This window comes from Triplophysa rosa, linkage group LG19 (genome assembly GCF_024868665.1).
Source record: "Triplophysa rosa linkage group LG19, Trosa_1v2, whole genome shotgun sequence".
Classification (NCBI taxonomy): Eukaryota; Metazoa; Chordata; class Actinopteri; order Cypriniformes; family Nemacheilidae; genus Triplophysa; species Triplophysa rosa.
The window spans coordinates 17,202,568-17,224,809 of NC_079908.1; the positions used below are offsets into that span (position 1 = coordinate 17,202,568).

The window sequence follows — 22,242 nt, forward strand, 5'->3', positions numbered from 1 at the left end:
TTACATTCTGGCCGTAACTGCGCCCGGGAAATGCTGTGTTAATAAATCTGGTTGCAGTTCTAAAGTCTGGGGCTTTTGCTGTCTCATGTCTGAGGAGGATGTCTGTAAATAAAGAGTCCAGTTTCGAGTCAGTTCTGCAGTATCGACAAAATCCTTAAAACCTTAGAGGAGTCATACCATGCATTTGATTAAACATTTCGTATTATTAAAATACCATATTTTTTTAGGCTACATGTAGGCCTAGTCAAATCTCTAGATTGTTATATGAATAGTCTGTCTTTGCAAATAGTATGCAATAGTGTATTTAGTTTTGCATAAAGTATTGTTCTTTTTTATTTATTTGTTGATCTGTTTGTGCTTGTTTCCAGCAAGGGGTTATGGACCCTAAATGCTCAGAGATAAATCCCCATCCTACGACCATTATGTAAATTTCTATCGCATTATGTCTATCGCGCCCACTCAAACGCCTCGATTCTCAGGTGATGTGCAAATCGACCATTAGCACCAGGAGGACCAGTACCACCACTCCAAGTTGCATATAAAGCTCTTATTTTCTCAAGCACTCTTATTACTGTAGTGTCTGAACTTCGGTTGACGTCTGAGCTAACGATGCAAGCGTGTGATTTCTGCGGATATGACGGGAATGGCGATGCTATCTCCTTCCACAGGTAGCATTTATTTTGTCGCCTTTCCTGTAGGCCTACAACGAAACTGTGCTCTTATTGACTATCCCGTTTTCTCAGATTTACACTAGAAGAAGAAAATCGTCGCCGTTGGACGGTAAATATGAGAAGAGACGCTGAATGGACTCCATCTGAATCTGCATCTCTGTGCTCCGCTCACTTCACTCCGGATTGCTTTGAATCTGGATCAGCACATTTACACCCAAACGCTATTCCGACTATATTTGATTTTACACAGTGCATGATACGTTTTTTTATTTACACTTCTGTAATGGATGGGTTATGACGAGATTTATCTTTGGAAAAATGCTTTTATATTAGCCTAATTTCTTTGATCAAAGATTTAAATAGCGTTTTCCTACATTTATATATAAATATATATTACAACACATGTACATTATTAAATTGTTTGCATAAATGTAGTTATAGTTTATTATAAAACAATATAATTTTTGATATTTTTTATTTTCTTTGAAACAGAATCTAAACACTGAAAACATCCCTCAAGACCAAGGAGAACATAAATCAACCGACTCGTCATGTTGTGGCTGTTATAAACGTCTACAGGCTACAGAGAAAGTTTACCAACTGAAATTAGCTGCTGCCCAGCTTCAAATAAAAGAATACAAAAAGAATCTAGCAGAAGAGTCACGAAAAACAGCAAAATGGCAAAAGAGAGCCATAGTTCTGCAGAGTGCCATTAGAGCCATGAAACAAAGAGGGATAATACCTACAACAAGAAAAACCTCAACACCAAAAAAATACTAATTTGGAATAAAATAAATGGCATTGGCCATTATGTTTATAGGAACACAAGCTTGCTGTTTTTATGTGTAAAGATGCAATATAGTACAATGTTACATTTTGAGATTGGGTTACAGTATTTATATAAGAACACATGGTTCTACAGTCACTGTAAGTTTCACTGTGTAAATGATGTCAACACACTTTTCAATACAAAATGAAGCAAATATCATTTTTTAGGAGGCGCTTTAGTACTTTTACAAACATGATATGTAAACAACAACAATAATTCAACAATTAAAAAATACATGTTGCATTTCATAAGCACTAACAACAATTGCTGTTTATTTCGACTGACATCATATAAATAATACAAAAGACAACAAAAGTGCAAGTCTGACTTCAGACAAAACACAACTCCTTTAAAAAATGGATGGTTGTAATTACAATAATGTAAAACATTGATAGCACCCATCAAAATAATGTATAAAGTTACTGAACTTAGTCTCACTGAAGCAAATAATTTTCGCCGCATTGAGAAATGGTGAATAAAGACATTTTATAATTTTATCACATAATAGGCCTGCTACACTTGCTATAACTGAAAAAAAGCCTGAGAGTTTATACTTATTTTGTATTTAGAAATATAAGTACTAAGCAAATAATTATTTGCAAATGTCAGGATGTTTACAATTTTAGGAATACAAGGGAAGATTTATGAATAAAAAGTTTTACTGTGATACTTTTAGATTACACAGATGTCAGATGATGCACTGATTTTACTTTAAAAAAAAAAGTTTTTTGTGTGTCAAATCTAACTAGATACTATACTAAAGCATATTGTAATTTTTTATAACCAGATAACCGATGCAAAAAATCAGAAAAAATAAATCCATAACAATGGATTACTGTAATAACCATATTACTATGTGCAGGAAAGTGTAAGAAATAATTTCAGTATAGGTTGTTACAGACTTATTGCAATAAAAGGACAGCTTAAAACTATTTTTTGCAAAATAACCATCATGAGACAGGGTCAAACAAAATAATTTGAATGTATGAAACCAGATTCTTCATTCTAGCATGGACACATAATGCTAAGGAAATACAAATCACCATTTGGTCTTCTTAACCAGTAACAAGCAGAATAACCATTTGTAGAAGTTTATAGTAAAATATTTAAATATATTGTAAAGCATTGCAAGAGGCCTTGCTCCTAAAGGAAGTCTTTAAAAAAACCTGAAAGAGCTCTCAGATTGGTGAAGGCGTGTGGAATGAGGACCCAGTGAGCGCAGTATCTCCAAACACATTGGCGTAGGAAGATTTGAGGAACTGGACATAGTTCTGGAGGCTACGGTTTGTGCTGTCAGACTGCTCCAGTCTGTCCTTGACATCTTGTAAACGGCTTTGGTACCTCCGTTCCGCCTGAGAGAAAGACATAGCAGTACATAGATGTTTCTGATATTAATAGAGCAGTGATATGTGCACATATTTACAAAATTGCCTCTTGAAAGTTAAAGGGTTGTCCGAAAGTAGGACGTATAGATACAGATGGAGTGGATCAAAACAGCACAGGGATCTCAAAGACTCTGTATGTGTATAACATATAACCAGTTAAAAATATAGCAGGATTTTTAACTCACTGACCTCCTCTTTGGCTCGTCGTAACTGGTTCAGCTCAGATGTGGTTCTGCTCAGTTGTGTTTCCAGATCAACAACTTTGGACTGAGTTGCACGTTCTTTTGATGCCGCCCGCTCCCTGGTCTGTGTGACCTGCCAATCAACAGTGAATCATTAATTCTTTTGTCATTTATTTACCCTTATGTCATTCCAAACCTGTATGATTTCTGGAGAACACAAGATATTATAAAGAACGATTGTAACCATTTAACATTGGCCCCCATTGACTTCCATTGTATGGATACAAAACCAGTGACATTTCTCAAAATATCTCCTTTTGTGTTATAACAGAAAAAAAGAATGACACGAGGATGAATAAACTGTTTTTGGGTGAACAATCCCTTTAATCACTTCAAGCCTGACCTGACGGCGAGCGTCTTCGAGCGCCTCTTCCAGCTGCCGCGTCAGAATACTGCACTCTCGAGATTTTTCCTCCAGACGCACCTGGTTGCTGTGAATAGTCTCTTCTCGTTTGGCGATCACCTGCAAGAGGTCTCGGTTTTGGGAGGTAGCTTCTTCCAACTTCCTGTTGGCAACAAGGAGCATTTTGAGTGAATGAGCGACAATCTGACATGAAAATAAATAGAAACCGATGATGGGACAGAAAGATGGAGTCACAGACCGTTCAACGGCATCTGCTTTGTGTTGAAGCTGCTTGTTTTCCTCCAGTAGCACCATGTTTTTGTGTTTCACCATCTCTGCCTGACTTCCCTGCTGGTCCACCTAAATCAGTCAAGCAAGACACATACAAATCTGTGTTACTCTATTTTAAAAACTCTTTTAACATTTTTTCCTGTGGAAATACAAATACACATACTTTAATGCACAGCTCTGCGAGAGCTGTGCTGAGCTCGGTGCATCTCCTCTCCTGAGAATGTTCTTTCTCGTGAGCTTCTTGCAACTGGAGTTCTGTGCATCTCAGAGCTTCAGGAAGCGGCTCGAGCTCCGCCAGACGACCGAGGAGCTGCTTTCTGACCTGCTGGATCTCCTGATCCAGCTCCTCTCTTACCATTTGGGCTTCACGGTCAGTCACTTGCAGTCGTGCACAGTACTCGTCCGCCTCAGCACGGGTCTTCTGCATCTATAGTCTCGAAGAAAGAGGCCAGAGTTGACAAACTCTAACAAACATGGGCACAAAAAAAGACATTGTGTGTTTGACGATCATACCTGGATTTTATAACTGTCGACCAAGCTCTCATACTGCTTCACTGAAACTTTGATCTGCTGGACTTCAGACTGCGACAGGGTCAGCTTCTCCTCCAAGGCAGACAAAGTGGCCTGCACATAAATTCAGATGACACCAATCATACAAAAGCATTTTGTCCAGTCAGTAAGAGGGCCACTGAGGGAATGTGGGTAAAAATGAAACTGGACATCACACAGAAATCTGGTCATGAGAGGTGCAGAAGGACAAACCTTAAGGCTTTGGTTCCCCAAGCGTACAGTAGAGCTATCTGTAGTTAGCTCATGAAGGCGATTTAACAGTCCGTCTCTCTCAGACCGGGCTTTCTCTTCCTGTTCCTGCAACTGATCTGTCAGGTCTGTGATACGACTATGAGAAAACACAAAGGTCTAAAACTTTTTGCTTGGATTTCTGGAAGAAAGTCTTCCGAGGTTTCCATTTATTCTGAATTATATTTTGCACAAACATACAAAATATGGGTTGTTTTCTATGGTGTGGAGAGTTTCAGTGACAAACCTATTCAGCAACGTGATCTCCATCTCTAGCTGTGCCTTATCCTTCATTTCTTTTGCATGTCGACTGCTCCAGTTCTCTGTGGCCGATACAGCATCTGCCAACTGAGCCTCCTGCTCAGATGATTGGATAAATGGTAATATACAGTATATTATTTATTTAATCCCCCAAAGAAGAACTATTTTTACTATGCACAGCATGACAAATTTCTGTATGTGGGAACACCTTGAATGAACTACCATGCAAGCAGAGTGCAATGATTACTGCATCCTACAATACAATGGTTTGTTCACCCATAAATGAAAATTCTGTCATCATTTACTCACCCTCAAGTTGTTCCAAACCTGTATAAATTTCTTTGTTCTGCTGTACAAATTTAGCAATTTTCAGTTCTGGAGCATCATTGACTACCATAGTAGGAAAAGATCGGGTAACACACGCAGTTTTTGCCAAACTCATATTAATCTTGAGTACCTATACAGTAGTATTGCATACATCGTATCTTCGAAGAGTACTTAGTTTGATCATATTTATAAAAGAGGGATACAGCTGTTCGATTATTTCAGGAAAAAGATGAGCTGCTGGAGGCAGGCAGGGGGGACGGAACTACAGCACGAGCAAACAATAGCCTATACATCGCATTAATCCTTTCGTGAAATTTAAAATTATGGACATACGCGCCGATTGCCAAAAACGCAGGCATATGACTTAGTTTGATTTACCGCGTGCAGTTCATGTCTGGCATCTTTTAGCACTGGGACCACACCATTTATCAGTTTCAAACGATCTCCACATCCAGCGTTATATCCACCGTTTATATAACATCCATCACTGAAATGCCGTGAACAAACACAAACACCTCAACTTCTCTCAACATCGCAAGAGTAACGAGCTGCAGGCCCACAGCGCCTGGGTCTTACTATCTCTCGTCGGTTGGCGGGCTATTTCTTTCGCCTTGGGCATGCTTTTCCGGGAGAATTGCCCAATAAAAGGAATAGGATCCCTTTTACGAAACAGGGATCCAGACCGAAACAAGTTGGAGTGCTGGGGGAGTGTTTCAAGCACAGAAATACAACGTCATACGTCCAACTCGTTCTTTAACAAGTTGACCATGTTAAGCATGAGAAGCCAGCACGTTTAACAGTGTAAAGAAGTCAGAATGTATGAAATAGTATGTTACCCGATCTTTAAAATGGTAGTCAAAGGTGCCCCAGAACTGTTCGGTTTCCTGCATTCTTCAAAATATCTCATTTTGTGTTCAACAGAAGAAAAAACATCCAATGTTTGGTTTGGAACAACTTGAGGGTGAGTAAATGGTGACAGAATTTTATATTTTTGGGTGATCTGTTCCTTTAAGCATGTAACATTCTGAGCATTTCAACGTTTGTTGCATCAACAACGGTTTCACACACTTTTTTCCTAAAACAGACACACCAAAGAGACATTGAACTCATCCCAGAGTCATTCTACTCACTATCTCCATGAGCTGAGCACTGAGCTGTCCGACAGTATCTTCACTACGCTGTGCCCTTTGTTTCTGTGCGCGCGTGGCTTTCTTCAATGCCTCCTTATCAGCCTCTGCCCGCTGCCTGCGCTCTTGTAACTGCTCCTGCAGGTGATCAATCTCTCCCTTCTGCTGGCTGACAGTTCGCTCCAGATTCTGAACCGAAACGAACAAGACTATGTCACCTTAAGTCACAACTTGGAATCAACACTATAATAAACACTATTGGTTGGTTGAGTACGATTGAAGTGCATTACCCTGATCTGAACGTTTAGACGGCTATTCTCCGACTCCTTATTGCGTAGCTGACCCTGCAGATGAGCTCGGGTGGCCTCCAAGACTTTTGAGAGTTCACTGGTGGTCCTTGAGTTCTCCTGTTACAGGAGGAAATGATACCATTAAAAGCTCACAATAAATGACAGGGTAAGATAAAAATTTGCTAAAAAACATTTACAGTTTACCTTTTCATTATCTAACATGGAAGAGAGTTGATTAACCTCAATGTCTTTGTCCTGAAGCGTCACAAGAATACGCTTTAGGAAAGAAAACAGAGCTGGGTTAAAAAAGAGGGAAAAATAATGGCTTTGGTAGGTTTTGATGATCAAGACAAGACCAACCGAATTTTCTGCTTCTACATCAGTAAGCCTTTTTAGAAGAGCATCCTTCTGCTCCAATAGTCTTAGAGAATCCATCTGTAAAACAAAAAAAGTAACTCTGTCGATGTCAGTACAACGTAAACGTCTTTTCTTTTAATTTATTTGTTGGCAGCATGGCAGTACCTCTCGATTGTGCTGTTCTCTCAGAAGATTTCTGAGGGCTCTGTTGGTGCCCTCAAATGTCTCCAGCTTTTGCAATAAGAGTTCCTTCTGTCTGGCCATGTGTGATGTGTCAGATCCTGATAACCTTTTCTCCTGTGCAGGTACATAAAATGTAAAAAATAGAATTTTGTTCTTTTTGCAGCAAAGATTATAATTAAATAAGGGGCAATTAGGGGAATATTAAAATGTTTCCTTTGGTGCTCTATGGAAGAAAAGTCATGTTTGAACCAACAAAGTAAGAAAATGTTCATTTCTGGGTGAAGTATCCTTTTAAAACCGGTTTGAGTTCACACTCACACTCCTGGACATCTGGCTCACTGTTTCACGGAGGGCTGACACCTGCTTGGCAGCTGCATTGCCGTCCATCTCGGCTTCCAGTAATTTCCTGAGTAGAGCATCTTTGTCTAACTGCTGACTACTTCTCTCTAATCTAGACAAGAATAAATGGATTTAATAATTTACATTTCAAAGCATACGTATTAAAATAATCAAGGGTTATTTACGGCAACGTTGTCATCGTACCTGCCGAAATCACTTTCTACCATCATCTTCTCCATGGACTCTCGCAGGCGGGAGTTCTCCTCCTCTGTGGCCTCCAGCTCTCTGGCGACCTCAGCAAGCTCCTCCTCCTGCTCGGCGATGACACGCTGTGATGCGCTCAACCTCTCCGACTGACGCTCTATCAGTTGCTCCTTCTTATGGAGCTCAACCTGCAAACACAAACCTCACCTTCAGATTTCGTATTTGGTTGATCACATCTACACTAACTTTCAGTAATGGCCAATTCTTAACAAACCATTCAGATGCTGGCGACTTGAAATTATTTTATACCTTCAGAGAGATTTTTTACATAACTTCTCACCTCATTTTTCAGAGAGCTGACTTCTGTCATCAGGCTGTCTATCTTCTTCTCATACTGGTTGATGCGTCCGTGCAGGGCATCTTCTTCATCAGTAGAGAGATCTTCTATACGGAGAGGTGACTGAGAGCGTTCGGGTTCTGAAAGAGGCGTTATCTCCAGACGATGAGAATGTCCCTAAAACACACATATAAACATTGTAAAAACAGTTCTTCCTTTTCTTGCTCATACACAGAAGTATTTGAAATTAATATGCATTTTGTGTTTCTGTTTAACTGACCTCCCACTTATACGAGGTCTCCCGGGTGGAGGCTTTGCCAGGTGGGATCCATGGCACCCTTGTCTTCACTTTAGCAGTAGGACGCAAACCACTTTTAGGCTTAACCTGGAGCATAAAAGACACAGCGAATGATAAATCTTATTCAACATATATATTGGATTTATTTTCTAAAACATTTCCATGTTTTATGTGATTGGGTACTTTGAGGAGGAAAGAGTGTGTTATACCTGGGGTGTCTTGGTAGGGCTGCTCTTCGTGGTCTTCTTCACGTGCACGTGCACAGGTGTGCTCTCGTTCACGTGCACGTGCAGTGGTGGGGAGGAAGAGCGTGTTCTCATTGATCTTCTCTGCAAAACACAGAATCAGACATCTGATCAGACATCAGCTGTACATAAAAATATTTTTTTACAGTCACAATTTCATACCAGCTACTTGTTCAAAGACTGTAAAATAAGTCCTTGTTTATAGATCAGCAAACACATGGCAGAAGTATCACTTTACTGGTCACACATCTTCACGTTTCAGGTCATGTTTCAGAAGGGACAGTACTGAAGTCTATCATAAGTAAATCATCTGACAGTGAGCTGGAAGCTAACAGGCAATTTAACCGATGAGGAACCCGAAACTAGCGTTTACAGCACAGAATCACAAAGGCGAATAATATAAATAAGAGATCACGAGTAAAATAAGAAGTTAACCAGGAGAATTGTCAATAAAACACGAACAATACGTCTCAAGATGTCTTAGAATTCGCTTTTTAAATAGTTAGGCTGGAAAATAAACAATATTTATTTGTAAATGATCTTACCATGAGAGATTACAAACATTCAAACGTCGATATGGTAAAACTGTAACGTTACATAAATTATAGTTGCGAGCTACTTCTGTTTTCTTCTCACTCCGGAGTCTTCAAAACACTGCTTTCCAGTGGGCATAATCGTTCGTTCATTTGATTGGCAGATTTAAAATGTTCGTAACGGGCGCTTGTTCGTAATTGGACGAAAGCGGCTGAGCTCGGTCAGCGCTCTATGGTTATGGTATGCTTAGCAACGGTGTCTCTAGAAACGAAGCCTAACACAGATCCAAGCTCAAGCTGCATGTTGTCTAGGACGCCAGCGAGGCTTATTATTGCACAGTTTAACGACATTCCCGTGATCATGTATACAACACGCAATCAACTATAAGCAAACGCTTGAAATGCATCTGTTACTTTGAAAATTTCAAAACCATATCCGAGTGTTGCCTGGTAGCTGTGAAGAGCTTGCCTTTCATAATAAAAGTATATTTTGCCGCATTGTTTTACATTTCGTTTCTGCCACGGCATTGTTCAAATTCTTGTAACATCCTTCAATGCTTTGTACAATATGAGCAAACAAAACGCTGAACAAAAATACCTGCAGAGACGTATGAAGGAGGCATGTATGAACCATAAACTGTATAAACGAACCAGTATGAACTTTGGTGTTTCAAAATAAAAGTCGTTCAAAGATTAAGATGGTTTTGCCTTTGGGCAATAAGGAATCCCGAAAAAATAGAACCACAAGAGGGCGATAACAGATACATCTCTTGCCAGTTTTAAGAACGTAAAATCCAATTATTTAACAAGACATTTAGAAGTGCAGTAATAAACATAATTTATGAATATATAAGACATTTTTTCTTTGTTTCAAAGTATTTTACGAAATTCTGGATTAGGTCGCAGCAGCAAAAACAGCAAGTGGTAGTAAAATACGTTGCAATAATATCACTATTGTACTGTTGTTGCTGTTCTTGTTCGGTCCTATTTTAAAACGCTTCATACACAAATAACAATAACATTAAGAGTGCTATAAATATTAGTGCTACGATCGAACTTTATCGTCATTAATTATTCATCAACTCGTCAGTATGGGAGGGGTTCCGGACCCGGAAGTCGGATGTTGCTGTTGAGTCACCCCTGACTGGTAACAGCCAGATAGCGGAAAACAACTCGAGATGATGCTGAAGACCTGGGCATCTTTCAACAGATCCAGACACTGAATAAATGCTCGTTTCTGTTTGGATATTGTTTCAGGTATCTGTGCTACACTGTAACAGGCTGACCTTTTACCAACATGATGGAGGAAGTCGACAGATTTCAAGTGCCTCCGGTTAATCCAGAGACGAAGCTGCTGGTAAGTGGAGAATAACGCTGTGTACATTACACGTCGTGGGAAATAACCATTGCTAGGAGTGAATGACAACAGCAGTTCTGTATTTGAGTGGAGATTAATAAAGCCACATAAGGAAAGGAATTAAAGCTTGAAGGAATCAATTCTGTAATGCTGTTTAATAAAACGCAAATTTACTTTCAGTGTAGTTTGTTTGCTGACCGATGCAGCTGTCATATAATTAAAAATACTATGGTACTTTTCAGCCCTTGTATGCTCTTACACTTAGTTATACTTAATATATTCCTAAACAAATATGCGAGTCCAGGCTGGCCCAGTTATTCTTAACATTATTGAGGCTAAATAAAATATCGGAACATAAGTTATATTTAATGTTGTTTACTGACATGCATACCTATTTTTGTCATGATGAATCGTCGTTTTCCATCATTATGTATTTCTATGTGTATCAGTGGAAATTGAATTTTAAACAGTTTATATTGGGACGTCTAGACGTTCCATGACGAAACAATAACAGTTCCTCATTCACGTAAGGATTTCCAAAGTCAACGTGCACGTTTAGCTGTCACACTGTCATCCATCAAATGTTTTAACGTTACATAAAGTAAAACAGTATAAAGACTTGAGTAACATTAATCTGATCTGGTTTGTAGAAGCAGACACGTACATCTTGAATTTCTTCAGACGTTCATTTGCTTGAAAGCTTGTGGCAGACACACTAATGTCCTGCAAAGCAAAACTAAGCGTGTTTGCATTCAGTTAGAAGGGCTGGGTCAAATGCACAAATTAGAATGTGCTAGGTTGGTGAGATATAGCCTGACCTGATATTGTCGTTACCTTTTTTCACGGCGCCCCAGAGAGCCGAAGACCCAGCTGTTCCTCCATACAACACACTGTGCTTTCTCATGCTGATGAATTCTTCTGTGGGCAGAAAAGGAAAGAAAATAGGCTTATAACAACCTGGCACCTGCTTTTCGGACCTGCTCATTTTTACCAGTTATTGGCCTGTGCTGTATTGTAACCAACACGAGGATTGTTTTTCTCACCTATATTTAGAGGCGTGGATGAATAAAGGCTTTTCTATTAGGCCACATGGTCGAGTTAAAAACAAGAGGGACAGATTTTAATTTCAGCATGCTATTTTTTGCCAAATAAGACATTTTGCCGGATCAGCATCTTTTGTTGCTGTGGAACAATATGACTGTCAGGCAAACATATAGACCTAACCAATACCTACCCCTAAAATCAGAGCGAAATGATTGGTTGATAAGAATTTTGGTCAAATTCTTAACCTATTTTACACTGTCTTTTTCTTTTTGTGACCCCGAGCAACTTGTTAGTCGCCACCTTATGGATCCTGCTTTGCTGTGATTGGTCCAAAGTGCAGCCTGTCAGATAATCTCACCAATCCTTTTTATCGGTTCAGCTGTGTCAGCAACCCATTTATCAGTCTTCATCTCCTAACCTACATTACAAAAATGCCGCATTGACATGACAGTTGGAAAGCAGTCAGTTGTCGTGGAGATCACAGGGTCACATGTGGAAATCTTAATCTATGTCTGGTATTAAATGTTGACCTCTTTGACATCCATTTTTAGGTCCTTGAAGAGAAATAGGCCTTTAACCAATGCTAGTCCTTGTGAAAGATTTATTTATCGCAAGACCTGCAGGTTTACAGTATGACTACCAACACTCTAGTGATTCTTTGTAGTACAGATCTAGATTTGATCTGATCTCTTGGTTTGTTGCTATGGATTTGTGTGCCTTGCGAAGGCTAAATCAATGTAGACTTGCTTTTATGTGTCCCAGTTATTGACAGTTCCCATAGATTTCTGATCACTGTAATCTTGGATCTCGTGACAACATACTAAATCAGTTTAAGCCGCGATGGATTGGGCTCAGTAGAGCTTTGAGGCTTCACTCCGCATGGTTTTCTTTGTGAGGCGTTGAATACATTTCACGGCCTGTTGTACACGTAGCTGGTGGAATATGCATGACTTTGATGCTGTGCTTTGTGTTTTCGGCCCGAAATGTGTATTGCCTTGTCAAACAAAGGCTGCCTGGGATGCTTAGTTGACCAAAAAGTAGAAAGACAGTGTTTTATTTTTGATGTATGTTGAACCTTGTAGCTTTGAATCGTAAAATTCCAGATGCTTCAAAGAAAAAAATTAAACAGGCTATGCTTCGCACGAGATGAATGACAATGTTCTTACGCCTGGCATATGATTTGGTGTTTGGGATCTTGAGGGTATCACGCTGGGCTATTACCCACAATCCCCCCTGCGCTCTTTAGCTGGTGCTCGGCCTAAAGGCTTTGTGAGAACCCTGCCAGGCCTACAGCTGGCACTATCCCAGGACTGAGCCAGCGGGCAATAAGGTTTGCTTTACCAACAAGTCTGTTTCCCTCTTTCTTTCTTTTTCCGATGCTACCATGCTTGTGTTTTCCTCAAGTGAACTACTTTGTGAAGCAATTCTTTTCTGTATATTCTAGGGATGCACTATAAATTATCGGTCATAATAAAAATAATAAAATTTAGGCCGATAAATTATGAATCATTTTCTTTCGTTAAACCACTTCAGCTGCACGCTGCTCACAGTTAGAACCCAGTACAATACTGTCGTTCTGTCATGATCATTCACTTACTTATTAGCAAAACATTGTTAATGTAGGTACAGTATGTAGATATTTATGAATGTGCGAATTCTAGGAACAAAAGCATATTTTTTTAAAGCCGATTTCTGTCTGTATGCTTTCTGTCTTGAGACCTGTTAGACATGTGGCTATTAAAAACACTTTTCTGGGTTGCTCTGGAAGAACATCTATAATTTGTTTATTAAATAAACATACCAGAAAAGTTTAAAAGTTAAAGAATCTTTAATTAGTGTAGAGTAGGCTTGGTACATGATTTTCTGGGAAAAAGAGAACTAATGGTTACCTTGTTTTCTGCAGTGAATGTTTTCAAATAAAAGCAGCTGTCCACTTTTTGCCTTTTGTTTCAGTCTCAGAAGATGTTATATTAATATTTAGATACTGTATATCTGCCAATGTATCGATTATGGGCTTCCAGTGTTAAATAATTATCGGTTATTGGCCAAAATTTACATATCGGTGCATCCTATATTCCCTGAAACCATTGAAGGTTTTGCTAACATAAGTTAATGGAGGTAATAATCGTGTTGGTGACATTTCGTTTATTGTAGTTTATAGTTTATTATTTAGCTTATGTAAATTAACGGCCTTCAAAAATGTGTGTATTGCATTGATTTGCAATAACTGAATTAAGTTCTTAAAAAAATATGTATAGACAATGTTTTAGGTTGAGACAGGTGATGCTTTTCTTCCCCAGTAAGAATTGGGAAAATTGATGTATTTTGTAGTTTTAGAATATTTTTTTCTATAATGTAAATAGATTTTTAAATTTTAAGTAATATCATATTGTATTATTTAGCAAGTTATTGCATCTTTCTTCAGTATTGTACAGCCCTAGGGTTCATTCGTTATCCAACAACCGAATAGTTGGTTAGTTTTAATTATATAGAACAACAGCAGAAATATAACTCTATATTACTCTAACCATGGCTCTGGTGGCTCTCAATGACGACAGATAAGAATCTCTAATTGCTACTTGGGCTCTTTCCAATGAAGGCCGGCTTTTTTAGGTCATAATAGACCCTCTGTTGGCAGAGGAAGGCTGGGCGTGCTCTCCTCATTCTTCCAACAAGCTCCCACTGTTCTTCCTCTTCCAAACCTCAGTGATGTCACAGAGCGCCCGGAGACCCTGTAGAAAACACCAGCAGCAAAACAAGCTTGATGTCACGTGAGGCAGCTTTGCAAGAAGTAGTGGCTGGCTGCAGTGACTTTATCAACCTATCTGTACATGATTTATTTATTTCTTTGTTTGTTTCTGGATAAAAGTGCCAGGTATAAAAACATCCCATCTCTTGGTTTATTGATAGCAGACTGGTAAAGTACAGTGGAGGAAGTATCTGACTGCAAGGGCCCTGCATCTCTTTTAGTTCCTGGAATCAATAAGTCTTCCAAGCACAGCTGTGAAAGCAAATCTGAGATGGTTCGAGAGAGATGTATTAAAATGACCCGTTCCAGCGACAGCGCGGCGACATTGTGCTGACTCCTGTTATTAACACCCAACAGATTCCACCCACTCAACACTCGCCCTGCCTCGAGAGATGACATTATTCACAACCAGTCTAATACTTGCTGTTTGATTTTCACCAGCACGCTGAGCATGATGGGAAATGATGGGGTTTGTGCTAGCGAGAGCCCTTCCTCAATACAGTATTTGTGATTTAGGAGGGTTTTATGCACTCTAAATGTCTTCTTTCCAACCTTGATGACTGTTTCTTCCTCCAGGACTCCGCAGCAACAACCACTTTGGAGGCCGACTCGAGCACGAGGGAACCAGAGTCAGTCGCCATCAACTACAAACCCTCCCCACTACAAGTCAAGATAGGTGAGGTTTTCAAAACATCTTTACCAGAGAGTAATTTGGTTTTAGATAAGAATTTACAAAGCTGTATGTTGCTACTACCTTTCAGACAAAATTATGGAGTTTGTTATTTCTTAAAAGAATGTTGTGTATAAATATAAAAATGGAGTGAAGTCCATGGCCGGGCAGTATGAGTATATACCGTTGTGATGAAATTAAAATGTCAACCTCAACAGATTTTCCAATTCTGTTTATCAAACATGGAGAAAGAGGAGGGGCCCTTTTTTTTAAAAATGGGTGTGGTTTGGGTTTTTGTACATATCAGCATATTCTGGTGTATAGTGTTGCTGTAAAATAAAATTACTCATATCAGCATCATCATACATTTTTCATTGGTCATGCTATCCCAAAATGAATACAATACAGTAAACGTGTGTATGTTTGGAGGTGTGGCCTGACAATTTTCACATATATGTTTAAAATCAACCATTCAATAATTATTGACCATAAAATCAAAGGATGAGAGTAAGACATTGACACAACATTGCTCACTTCTCAGTCCTCTTTTGCCAGCTCTCTCGCCCACTGTCTCTCTCTCCTGCCCTGCGTCTACAGCTCACGCTGTAGCCGTTCCGTTCGGGCGTCCTGAAATACAGCAGTTGCTGTTGTTAATTAAACTTCACTTTACAATCCACCCACTGACAGCCTTATTACTTATAGCAGCACTGCAGAGATATCACACACTCACACACATGCGGGGCATTGTGTAAAAGTCGCAGAGAAGTCAAGCTCAGACTTTACACCCGAAGAAACTGTTCTCCAGCATAAACACGTCTCTGAATAAATCATATTAAAGAAAGCTAGTTCTCAAAACATAATGACTAAACTTTGTATGCATCCCTGATGCTTGCTGTATTTTAGATATTGACTCTTGTTTAATCATTGCCGAATATCACTATCCAGTGTTGCGTTAGATACCCCTGAGCACCAGGGCTGCCCTCATAGGTGCAACCGGGAACGTTGAATGCTACTCTAATGAGAAGGGTCGACAAATGCATTTTTGGCATCGTTTATCATTTTGTCCCAGGCCTCGTGAATTCTTTCAGTAGCCCTTCAAGCACAACTTACTTTACTCGAGATAATCTCAAAATGTACTTTATAGTTTTTCATTATCCTGTAATATCACCAGTAGAAAATGCATTTCATTTCAGATAGGTAATAGATCATTCAGACTGATGATTTCATTTCTCTTTTTTCCTCTTTGATAGAGAAACAGAGGGAATTGGCACGGAAGGGCTCAGGGAAGAATGGAACCGTGGGTAGTCCGGTCAATCAGCAACCCAAGAAAAATAATGTCATGGCCAGAACAAGGTGAGACGGACTGCATTTGCACGATATAACTGTATTCTCCACTGAATAATAACTTGTAGATCTTTTCCAAAGATCTGTGCATATCCACGCCATACATTGTTGCATTATATATTATAGATTGTATTATTTTGAATAAGACAGAAGTATGGCCGTTTAATAATGGTTGGTTTTCTAAGTACATCAGAAAAAATGTACTAAAATAACAAAAATGCAGCAGATGGGTTTACATAAAGGCTTTACGGTCTGTGAATGTAAATTTGTGTTAGATCAGATGCTGTGAGGGCCAGACTGGTCCCTTGTGCTTGTCAGGATTAGTCCAGTGTTTAGACTTGTCCTCAGGCCTAGTTTAGAGCACAGCTCGAGGCCTGTAGATTAACAGCTCACAGGCTTGAGTCTTTGTCCCAAAGAGGGTGAATAAAAGATGTGTCTCTGGCTAATGTAATGGGTTTGATTGTGTTAAAGGCCTGTCTCATGCTTAGTTAATCCAAACTCTGAAGTGTTTGGATTAGCTAGATTAAAGGTTAATCATAAAATAAAAAAATAAATGCATGTGTTTTTGAGGTTTACAAGTATTGTTAGATTAATATATTTGCCAATGTTTATTGATTTTTATCGGCATTAAAACAGTGTTGCCAAAGCCAAAACAACATTTTCAAAGGGTAAAATATGATATTATATAAAATAATATAAAAGATGTATTACAAATGTAATATGCATTGACTGTGAAATGAAGCTCAACTTGAGAAGAATTTAAGGAGACACATATAAATAACACATATGCCTAAGTCTGGGCTTTTTATTTTTCTATATGCAGTGTTCAAATAAAACCCATACTCCCTGATATACTCTACTTTGCATTTCGCCAAACAATTGCTCTATTAATTCCTGAAAGATTTTCTATTTTGTACTAAACCTATAACTAAATTATATTCAGATGAAACATCCTCTAGTTAATTCTTCTCTCCTTGCAGGTTGGTCATCCCTAATAAAGGCTATTCATCCTTGGATCAAAGTCCAGATGAGAAGCCGCTCGTAGCCTTGGACACGGACAGGTATGACACCATTCAAATTAGTCTCACTTGACTATTTCCTGTGAAGTGGAGAGAAAGTATTGTGAAAATTGAAGAATTGCTCACTTCAAGGAAAGGATTAGAATGAGTAAAATGACAAGTGGTCTGCAATAAGTCTTCTTAATGAAAGCTTTGTGCTGTTATTCTGCCAGCCATCTCTATCTCAGAGGGACCTGACAGTTAATAAAATACCAGCTCAATGCGATATGTCTAGAGCCAGTGCCCTTCAAACCTGAGAAACTGACAGGGCATAAAGAAGAAATTCATGTCCCTGACTCATATTCATGAAGTGACCGCTGTTTTTAATGGAGCTAAGGGAGACCCTTCAACATTATCAAAGTGAATCATGTTTTAAATATTTTAAAAAGTGTGTAGAGGCAGAAACAACTCCCACTTCTCCTATTATTGCATTTGTTTGCAATATCTTTGCAAGATCATAAAGGCTCAGTTTCACTTCAACATAACATATTCTACATGTTTGTAGCATTTTTTTTCTTTTCTACTTATAACGTAATCAAAGTTTTTGGAATCAGTGATTTGTTATGATTGGCTAATGTTACGTTTTGTGTAAGGAAAGCCATTTCCAGGTCCAAGCTTACATTAATTTAAACTAAGACTATTATCTAAACAGCTGCTTATAAGCACTATTTATTTATTTATATCACGTTTAAGCTTAGTTTTTATAAACTCACATTGTTTATTATTACAGTCTTCAGGTTTATGGCCTTCTAGACAATATTTTACAGATTCATTGAACAATGAAATATCTGTCTGGCTGTCTTGGATTAACGGAGATACAGTAAAGATAAGAATTGTGTGTTTTTTGGTAGTTATATAGCATACCGTGAGTGTATATTAGTGCGGTTTGTTGTTTGCGTTTGAACACCGATTTTTTGGTGTGTGATGTCAGACAACCGAGATACAAGTGTTCGTCGAAACAGGTTCACTGTGAGCGGTATTATGTTAACACGCTTCATGTATGTGGTGTAATTTTATTCTCTGTAATAGTTTTCTCAATTTAGTTTTTGCACATTTCATGACCAGACTGTGGGGAGAGCTTTGCATTGTGAATGTTTGTGTTTATAGTATATCAAAATCATTAGGCAATAAGCAAATAAATGTCATGTTTTCCATCATATGTCTCAGAAATAGCTCAAATAGAAGTGCTCTCAGGATAGAATCACAGTTAAAGGGACAGTTCACCCATAAACGAAAAGATGTGTCATCATTTACTCAGCATGAAGTTGTTTCAAATCTGTGTACATATTGTCATCAATGGTGGCCAAGAACTGGTTGGTTACTTACAAGCATTCTTCCAAATATCTTTCTCTGTGTTCATCAGAACAAAGACATTTACATAGATTTGGAACAACTTGATGGTCAGATAATGATGACCGAATTTAACATTTTTTATCTGTTCCTTTAACACTCTTATTTTTGGCAGTTTTCTTCATCTGAAAGTTGAAAAACCCAAAGCACCGAATCGTCTCTATGATTTGTGTGGCCTACACCCTCTTGTAATGAGAAGTTTCGCAGTATGACTTCAAGCATAATGGCCTCTTTGCAGCACAGCTCAGATGATCGAGCACAGCATGCCAGTCTCTCACACAGACCAGTCTCTTATCACAATGCGTTCAGCACTGCCAGCTGGATCTCTGTGACCTCAGAACTATTATTAAGTCATGTTTTAGCTCACCCGTTCTTCGTTGTGTCCCTCTTTCTGTTTCTCTCATCGCCTGACTGAAGTCACATGTCCGGATGCTCTGTCTTTCACATGCTTACAAACGTTCTCGCACCTACCGCACTTCCTTTGTGTGTTCTTAATTGTGCTTTGGAGACCTCGGCTGTAGTTTAATTACAGCAAGAATCGACGGAAGGTTACGGATTATCGCTGCTGATAAATGGACGTTCACAGTTTTTTCTCTCTCTTGCTCCAGTGCATCTCAATAAAATCTTATTGTGTCGACTGATTAAACTGTGTATGATATTACCTGTTAGAATTGTGCTCAGTCATCTGTCAAAGTTCTTCAAAATCAGTTTGCGTTCTTCACATTTTTATCTTCCCCGAAATGACTAGGGCGGAATTTCATCTCAGGTTAGCAGGCATAAAGCTGAAGATGCATATCTGTGACGGCATTCTTGTGTTTCTTTTCTCAGTGACGACGACTTTGATATGTCTAGATACTCATCATCCGGATATTCTTCCGCCGAGGTGAGATATCTGAGGGACCAGGTATTTGTGTCATTTAATCTAATTTAACCCTTGTCATTTTGTAATTTTATATAACCATGTGCACAATTTATATTATATATAAAAGACAATTTTGCTAATCTAACTATCAATGAGACTTTTGATCAAATATTTGGTGACTAACACTGTTGTTAAATCATGTGCTCATTCACAGCAAATAAACCAAGACTTAAACATCCAGCTGCTGAAGGACGGATACCGATTGGACGAAATCCCCGATGACGAAGATCTGGACCTCATCCCTCCCAAATCAGTCAACCCCACCTGCATGTGCTGTCAAGCCACTTCCTCCACAGCCTGTCAAATTCAGTAACCCACCACCTCTTAACCTCACCGTTAACTCGACCCGAATAATAGATTAACTTAATTTATTAAACACGATAGAATGAGTGTATTTCAGTTCATTTAAAATAGGGAATGTTGAATGAAAATGCACAAGAAATATGTTACCGTCATTGGTTCCTCCTATGGTAGGACGTGAGTGTTTTTATCATCACCAGAGGGTGCTAGACTAGGGTGTGTACAGATGCATTGAGGTACCTGAATGCGGAGAACGTATGCCGCTATTCAAAACAGAACAAAACAGAATGTTTGATTCCTAAATATTGTTCTCTAGAACAGTGTTTCCCAACCTTTTCACAACAACGTGTTCTTACTGGATATCATTTAACAGCATAATGAATATTAGTCTGTGGCTTAACATGCTGGGATAGATTCTAGCCCTCCTGCGACCCTGAAGAATAAACTGGTTTGGAAGATGGATGGATAGATTCATATTATTAAAATGCCAAATTTTGCAACTATACACTTTCACACTTTAAGAAATACCAATTTTTAAACCGCATTAAAGTTAATATTGTTCTCTGCTGACCCTTAGGGAATCAATGCTCTAGAATGCCCAGCTATGTTTAGCTTACACTTTTAGATATTAAGTACAGAAGTCATCTTTGTCAAATGAAATGGAGTGTAAAGAGACCAGGAGAATCTGTTTCACATTTAGATTCTTATTCTTATTCTTATTCTTATTATTTTCCTATTTAAGTATTAATATATTATCAGTAGCTTTGTAGCACATGAGTAAATGACACCCACCGATCTGCTGAAATTGTCAAGTCATGTTTAGCTGTAATGTCATGGAATGTACCTCCTAACAGAGACATAAGTTTTGTTCCGTAAAATTTTGATCAGCGGTGCTTGTGGATTTTGAACATGATGAAAACTGGCACACAAACTCAACGCAGTTACCGGTTAAGGGATTTGTATGGAAAAAGCGTATTAAATCTTGTTAGTTTCATCAGCAGATAGTTCAAGAATACGTGAACCTAGATCTAAAACACACAATCATTTGGTACGATTTCAGGATAGAATAAAGGAAAAGCTTGCATTGATGTAGCCTACTTGAAGTCATAAAAGTAGTTGCCAGATACATATTTCTAAAATCTTTAACATGAAGACACAATGCTACAGATTTTGTTCAACACTATTCACTATTTGTGCCAAAATGCAGTATTTATTTAATTAAAAAAATGGGTTGATTGGGGAAACATGGCCAACATTTCAAACGACCTCCAAAATCAATGTTACATTTGGTTTAACACACACTTTAATGATCTTGTTCCATATGGAGTCATTTTAAAGTGCAATACCATCCTGTCAGACAGTGTCATTTAATGCATGTCTTATGTACTGTAGATTTCCACAGTATTTGTGTCTTCTGTTTGTCATGCAACTGTATTAGGACTTACCTATTTACTTTGCTTTTGTTTATTTTGTGAACTTTCAAGAGCACCTTATCCTGAAGTCACACCCTACGCTGAGCACGACGCTACTAACACTCCAGTTCTCATCCAATGTACTACATCTGGAGAATGTATGAAGGGAAATTACAATGTAAAAAGTTACAAAAAATAAAAATCTAATATTTAATGTTTTCCTGCATTGCTATATCAGTGACCAGAATAGTATATGACGGACACTGTTTTTCACTGAATGCAGAACACTACAGTGTTAACTTTTCATCTACTGTAAACATTTTTATTGCTATATTGGTATATCGGTGAATATTTAACACTCCTTTGCCATTTAAACCCCTGGTTGCCACGTGTCATGTATGTTTAAGTGAGAAAGCTTTTAGCATAGCAACATATACTCTCGCTTTATGGGGTTATAGACTGTCATGGTATGTAGATGTGCCACTGGATGGATTTTTTTTCATCCGTGTATGTGTGTATGCTTCTCCTGGTGTCAATACAAGACTGTGTCCCTGCTTTGGTTGAAGATTACAGCACCATTGTGTATCATCGCTTGAATTATCCTCCACTTTCTGTTACTACATTGAATTAGAGTTTGCCTTAAATGAAGCTAAACAGCGGGTCATTTTATTTATTACAAGTGACATGTTTTTAATTTATTGAAATAAATGGGCTTTTTAACATAGACTTTTGTTTTGACATGTTTTTACTTGTATTTCCTATGTTTTCCACGTCTGTCAGTAAATATGATTGTAGAGATGTGAAGAGTTCCATGCCAGTATTTAACAATGTTACTGTTCTGTGTAGTGAAACTTACCTGTGAATACATATGAAATATACAGTTGCAACTCTCTCTTGTCGTGAGTTTTTATGCATGTACACTAATGGTCATTTAAACGTCCTTCAGAATTATTTGTCATGAGCTAGGAAACCTTTG

The 22,242-nt window shown here is 38.5% G+C and overlaps 3 protein-coding genes across 6 annotated transcripts; 2 read left to right on the forward strand and 1 right to left on the reverse strand.

Annotated features, from left to right (window-relative positions):
- The first annotated feature begins 609 nt into the window (after positions 1-609).
- Positions 610-1,451, forward strand: si:dkey-228b2.6 (uncharacterized protein LOC563918 homolog). Its single transcript, XM_057360303.1, has 3 exons — positions 610-668; positions 744-955; positions 1,150-1,451. Exons 1-3 carry the CDS (start codon positions 610-612, stop codon positions 1,449-1,451), a joined length of 573 nt encoding a protein of 190 aa, XP_057216286.1.
- Positions 1,452-1,511: 60 nt separating this feature from the next.
- odf2a (outer dense fiber of sperm tails 2a) lies at positions 1,512-9,689 on the reverse strand. 3 transcript variants are annotated; one of them, XM_057360302.1, is made up of 19 exons: positions 9,659-9,689; positions 8,492-8,611; positions 8,265-8,369; positions 7,988-8,161; positions 7,648-7,835; positions 7,423-7,555; positions 7,087-7,218; positions 6,925-6,999; positions 6,769-6,840; positions 6,565-6,681; positions 6,278-6,463; positions 4,807-4,919; positions 4,524-4,659; positions 4,275-4,385; positions 3,925-4,188; positions 3,730-3,830; positions 3,471-3,633; positions 3,075-3,200; positions 1,512-2,852 (listed from the first exon to the last, which is right to left on the reverse strand). In XM_057360302.1, exons 2-19 carry the CDS (start codon positions 8,600-8,602, stop codon positions 2,679-2,681), a joined length of 2,481 nt encoding a protein of 826 aa, XP_057216285.1. In that variant the 5' UTR covers positions 8,603-8,611; positions 9,659-9,689; the 3' UTR covers positions 1,512-2,678. The 3 variants fall into 3 exon arrangements, with proteins under 3 accessions (XP_057216285.1, XP_057216283.1, XP_057216284.1); XM_057360300.1 differs by lacking the exon at positions 9,659-9,689 and adding an exon at positions 9,073-9,495 and having other exon boundaries at positions 1,513-2,852; XM_057360301.1 differs by lacking the exon at positions 9,659-9,689 and adding an exon at positions 9,073-9,495 and having other exon boundaries at positions 1,515-2,852; positions 4,807-4,916.
- Positions 9,690-10,175: 486 nt separating this feature from the next.
- On the forward strand, positions 10,176-22,158 carry fam219aa (family with sequence similarity 219 member Aa). Of its 2 annotated transcripts, none has more exons than XM_057361094.1 (6): positions 10,176-10,417; positions 14,787-14,886; positions 16,131-16,233; positions 17,205-17,285; positions 19,461-19,536; positions 19,709-22,158. In XM_057361094.1, exons 1-6 carry the CDS (start codon positions 10,358-10,360, stop codon positions 19,865-19,867), a joined length of 579 nt encoding a protein of 192 aa, XP_057217077.1. In that variant the 5' UTR covers positions 10,176-10,357; the 3' UTR covers positions 19,868-22,158. The 2 variants fall into 2 exon arrangements, with proteins under 2 accessions (XP_057217077.1, XP_057217078.1); XM_057361095.1 differs by having other exon boundaries at positions 10,179-10,417; positions 19,461-19,515.
- Positions 22,159-22,242: the final 84 nt, after the last annotated feature.

Bases quoted from the DNA above. Each gene is read 5' to 3' on its own strand.
- fam219aa (XM_057361094.1), top strand. From the start codon at position 10,358: ATGATGGAGGAAGTCGACAGATTTCAAGTGCCTCCGGTTAATCCAGAG. The intron at 14,887-16,130 runs GTGAGGTTTTCA...CCTCTTTGATAG, and splicing joins CCCACTACAAGTCAAGATAG to AGAAACAGAGGGAATTGGCA. The intron at 17,286-19,460 runs GTATGACACCAT...TTCTTTTCTCAG, and splicing joins GTAGCCTTGGACACGGACAG to TGACGACGACTTTGATATGT.
- odf2a (XM_057360300.1), bottom strand. The intron at 6,682-6,768 runs GTAAACTGTAAA...CTCCTGTAACAG, and splicing joins CCATGTTAGATAATGAAAAG to GAGAACTCAAGGACCACCAG. The intron at 4,189-4,274 runs GTATGATCGTCA...TCGAGACTATAG, and splicing joins TCGACAGTTATAAAATCCAG to ATGCAGAAGACCCGTGCTGA.
- si:dkey-228b2.6 (XM_057360303.1), top strand. From the start codon at position 610: ATGCAAGCGTGTGATTTCTGCGGATATGACGGGAATGGCGATGCTATC. The intron at 669-743 runs GTAGCATTTATT...CCGTTTTCTCAG, and splicing joins GATGCTATCTCCTTCCACAG to ATTTACACTAGAAGAAGAAA. The intron at 956-1,149 runs TGGATGGGTTAT...GATATTTTTTAT, and splicing joins TTTTATTTACACTTCTGTAA to TTTCTTTGAAACAGAATCTA.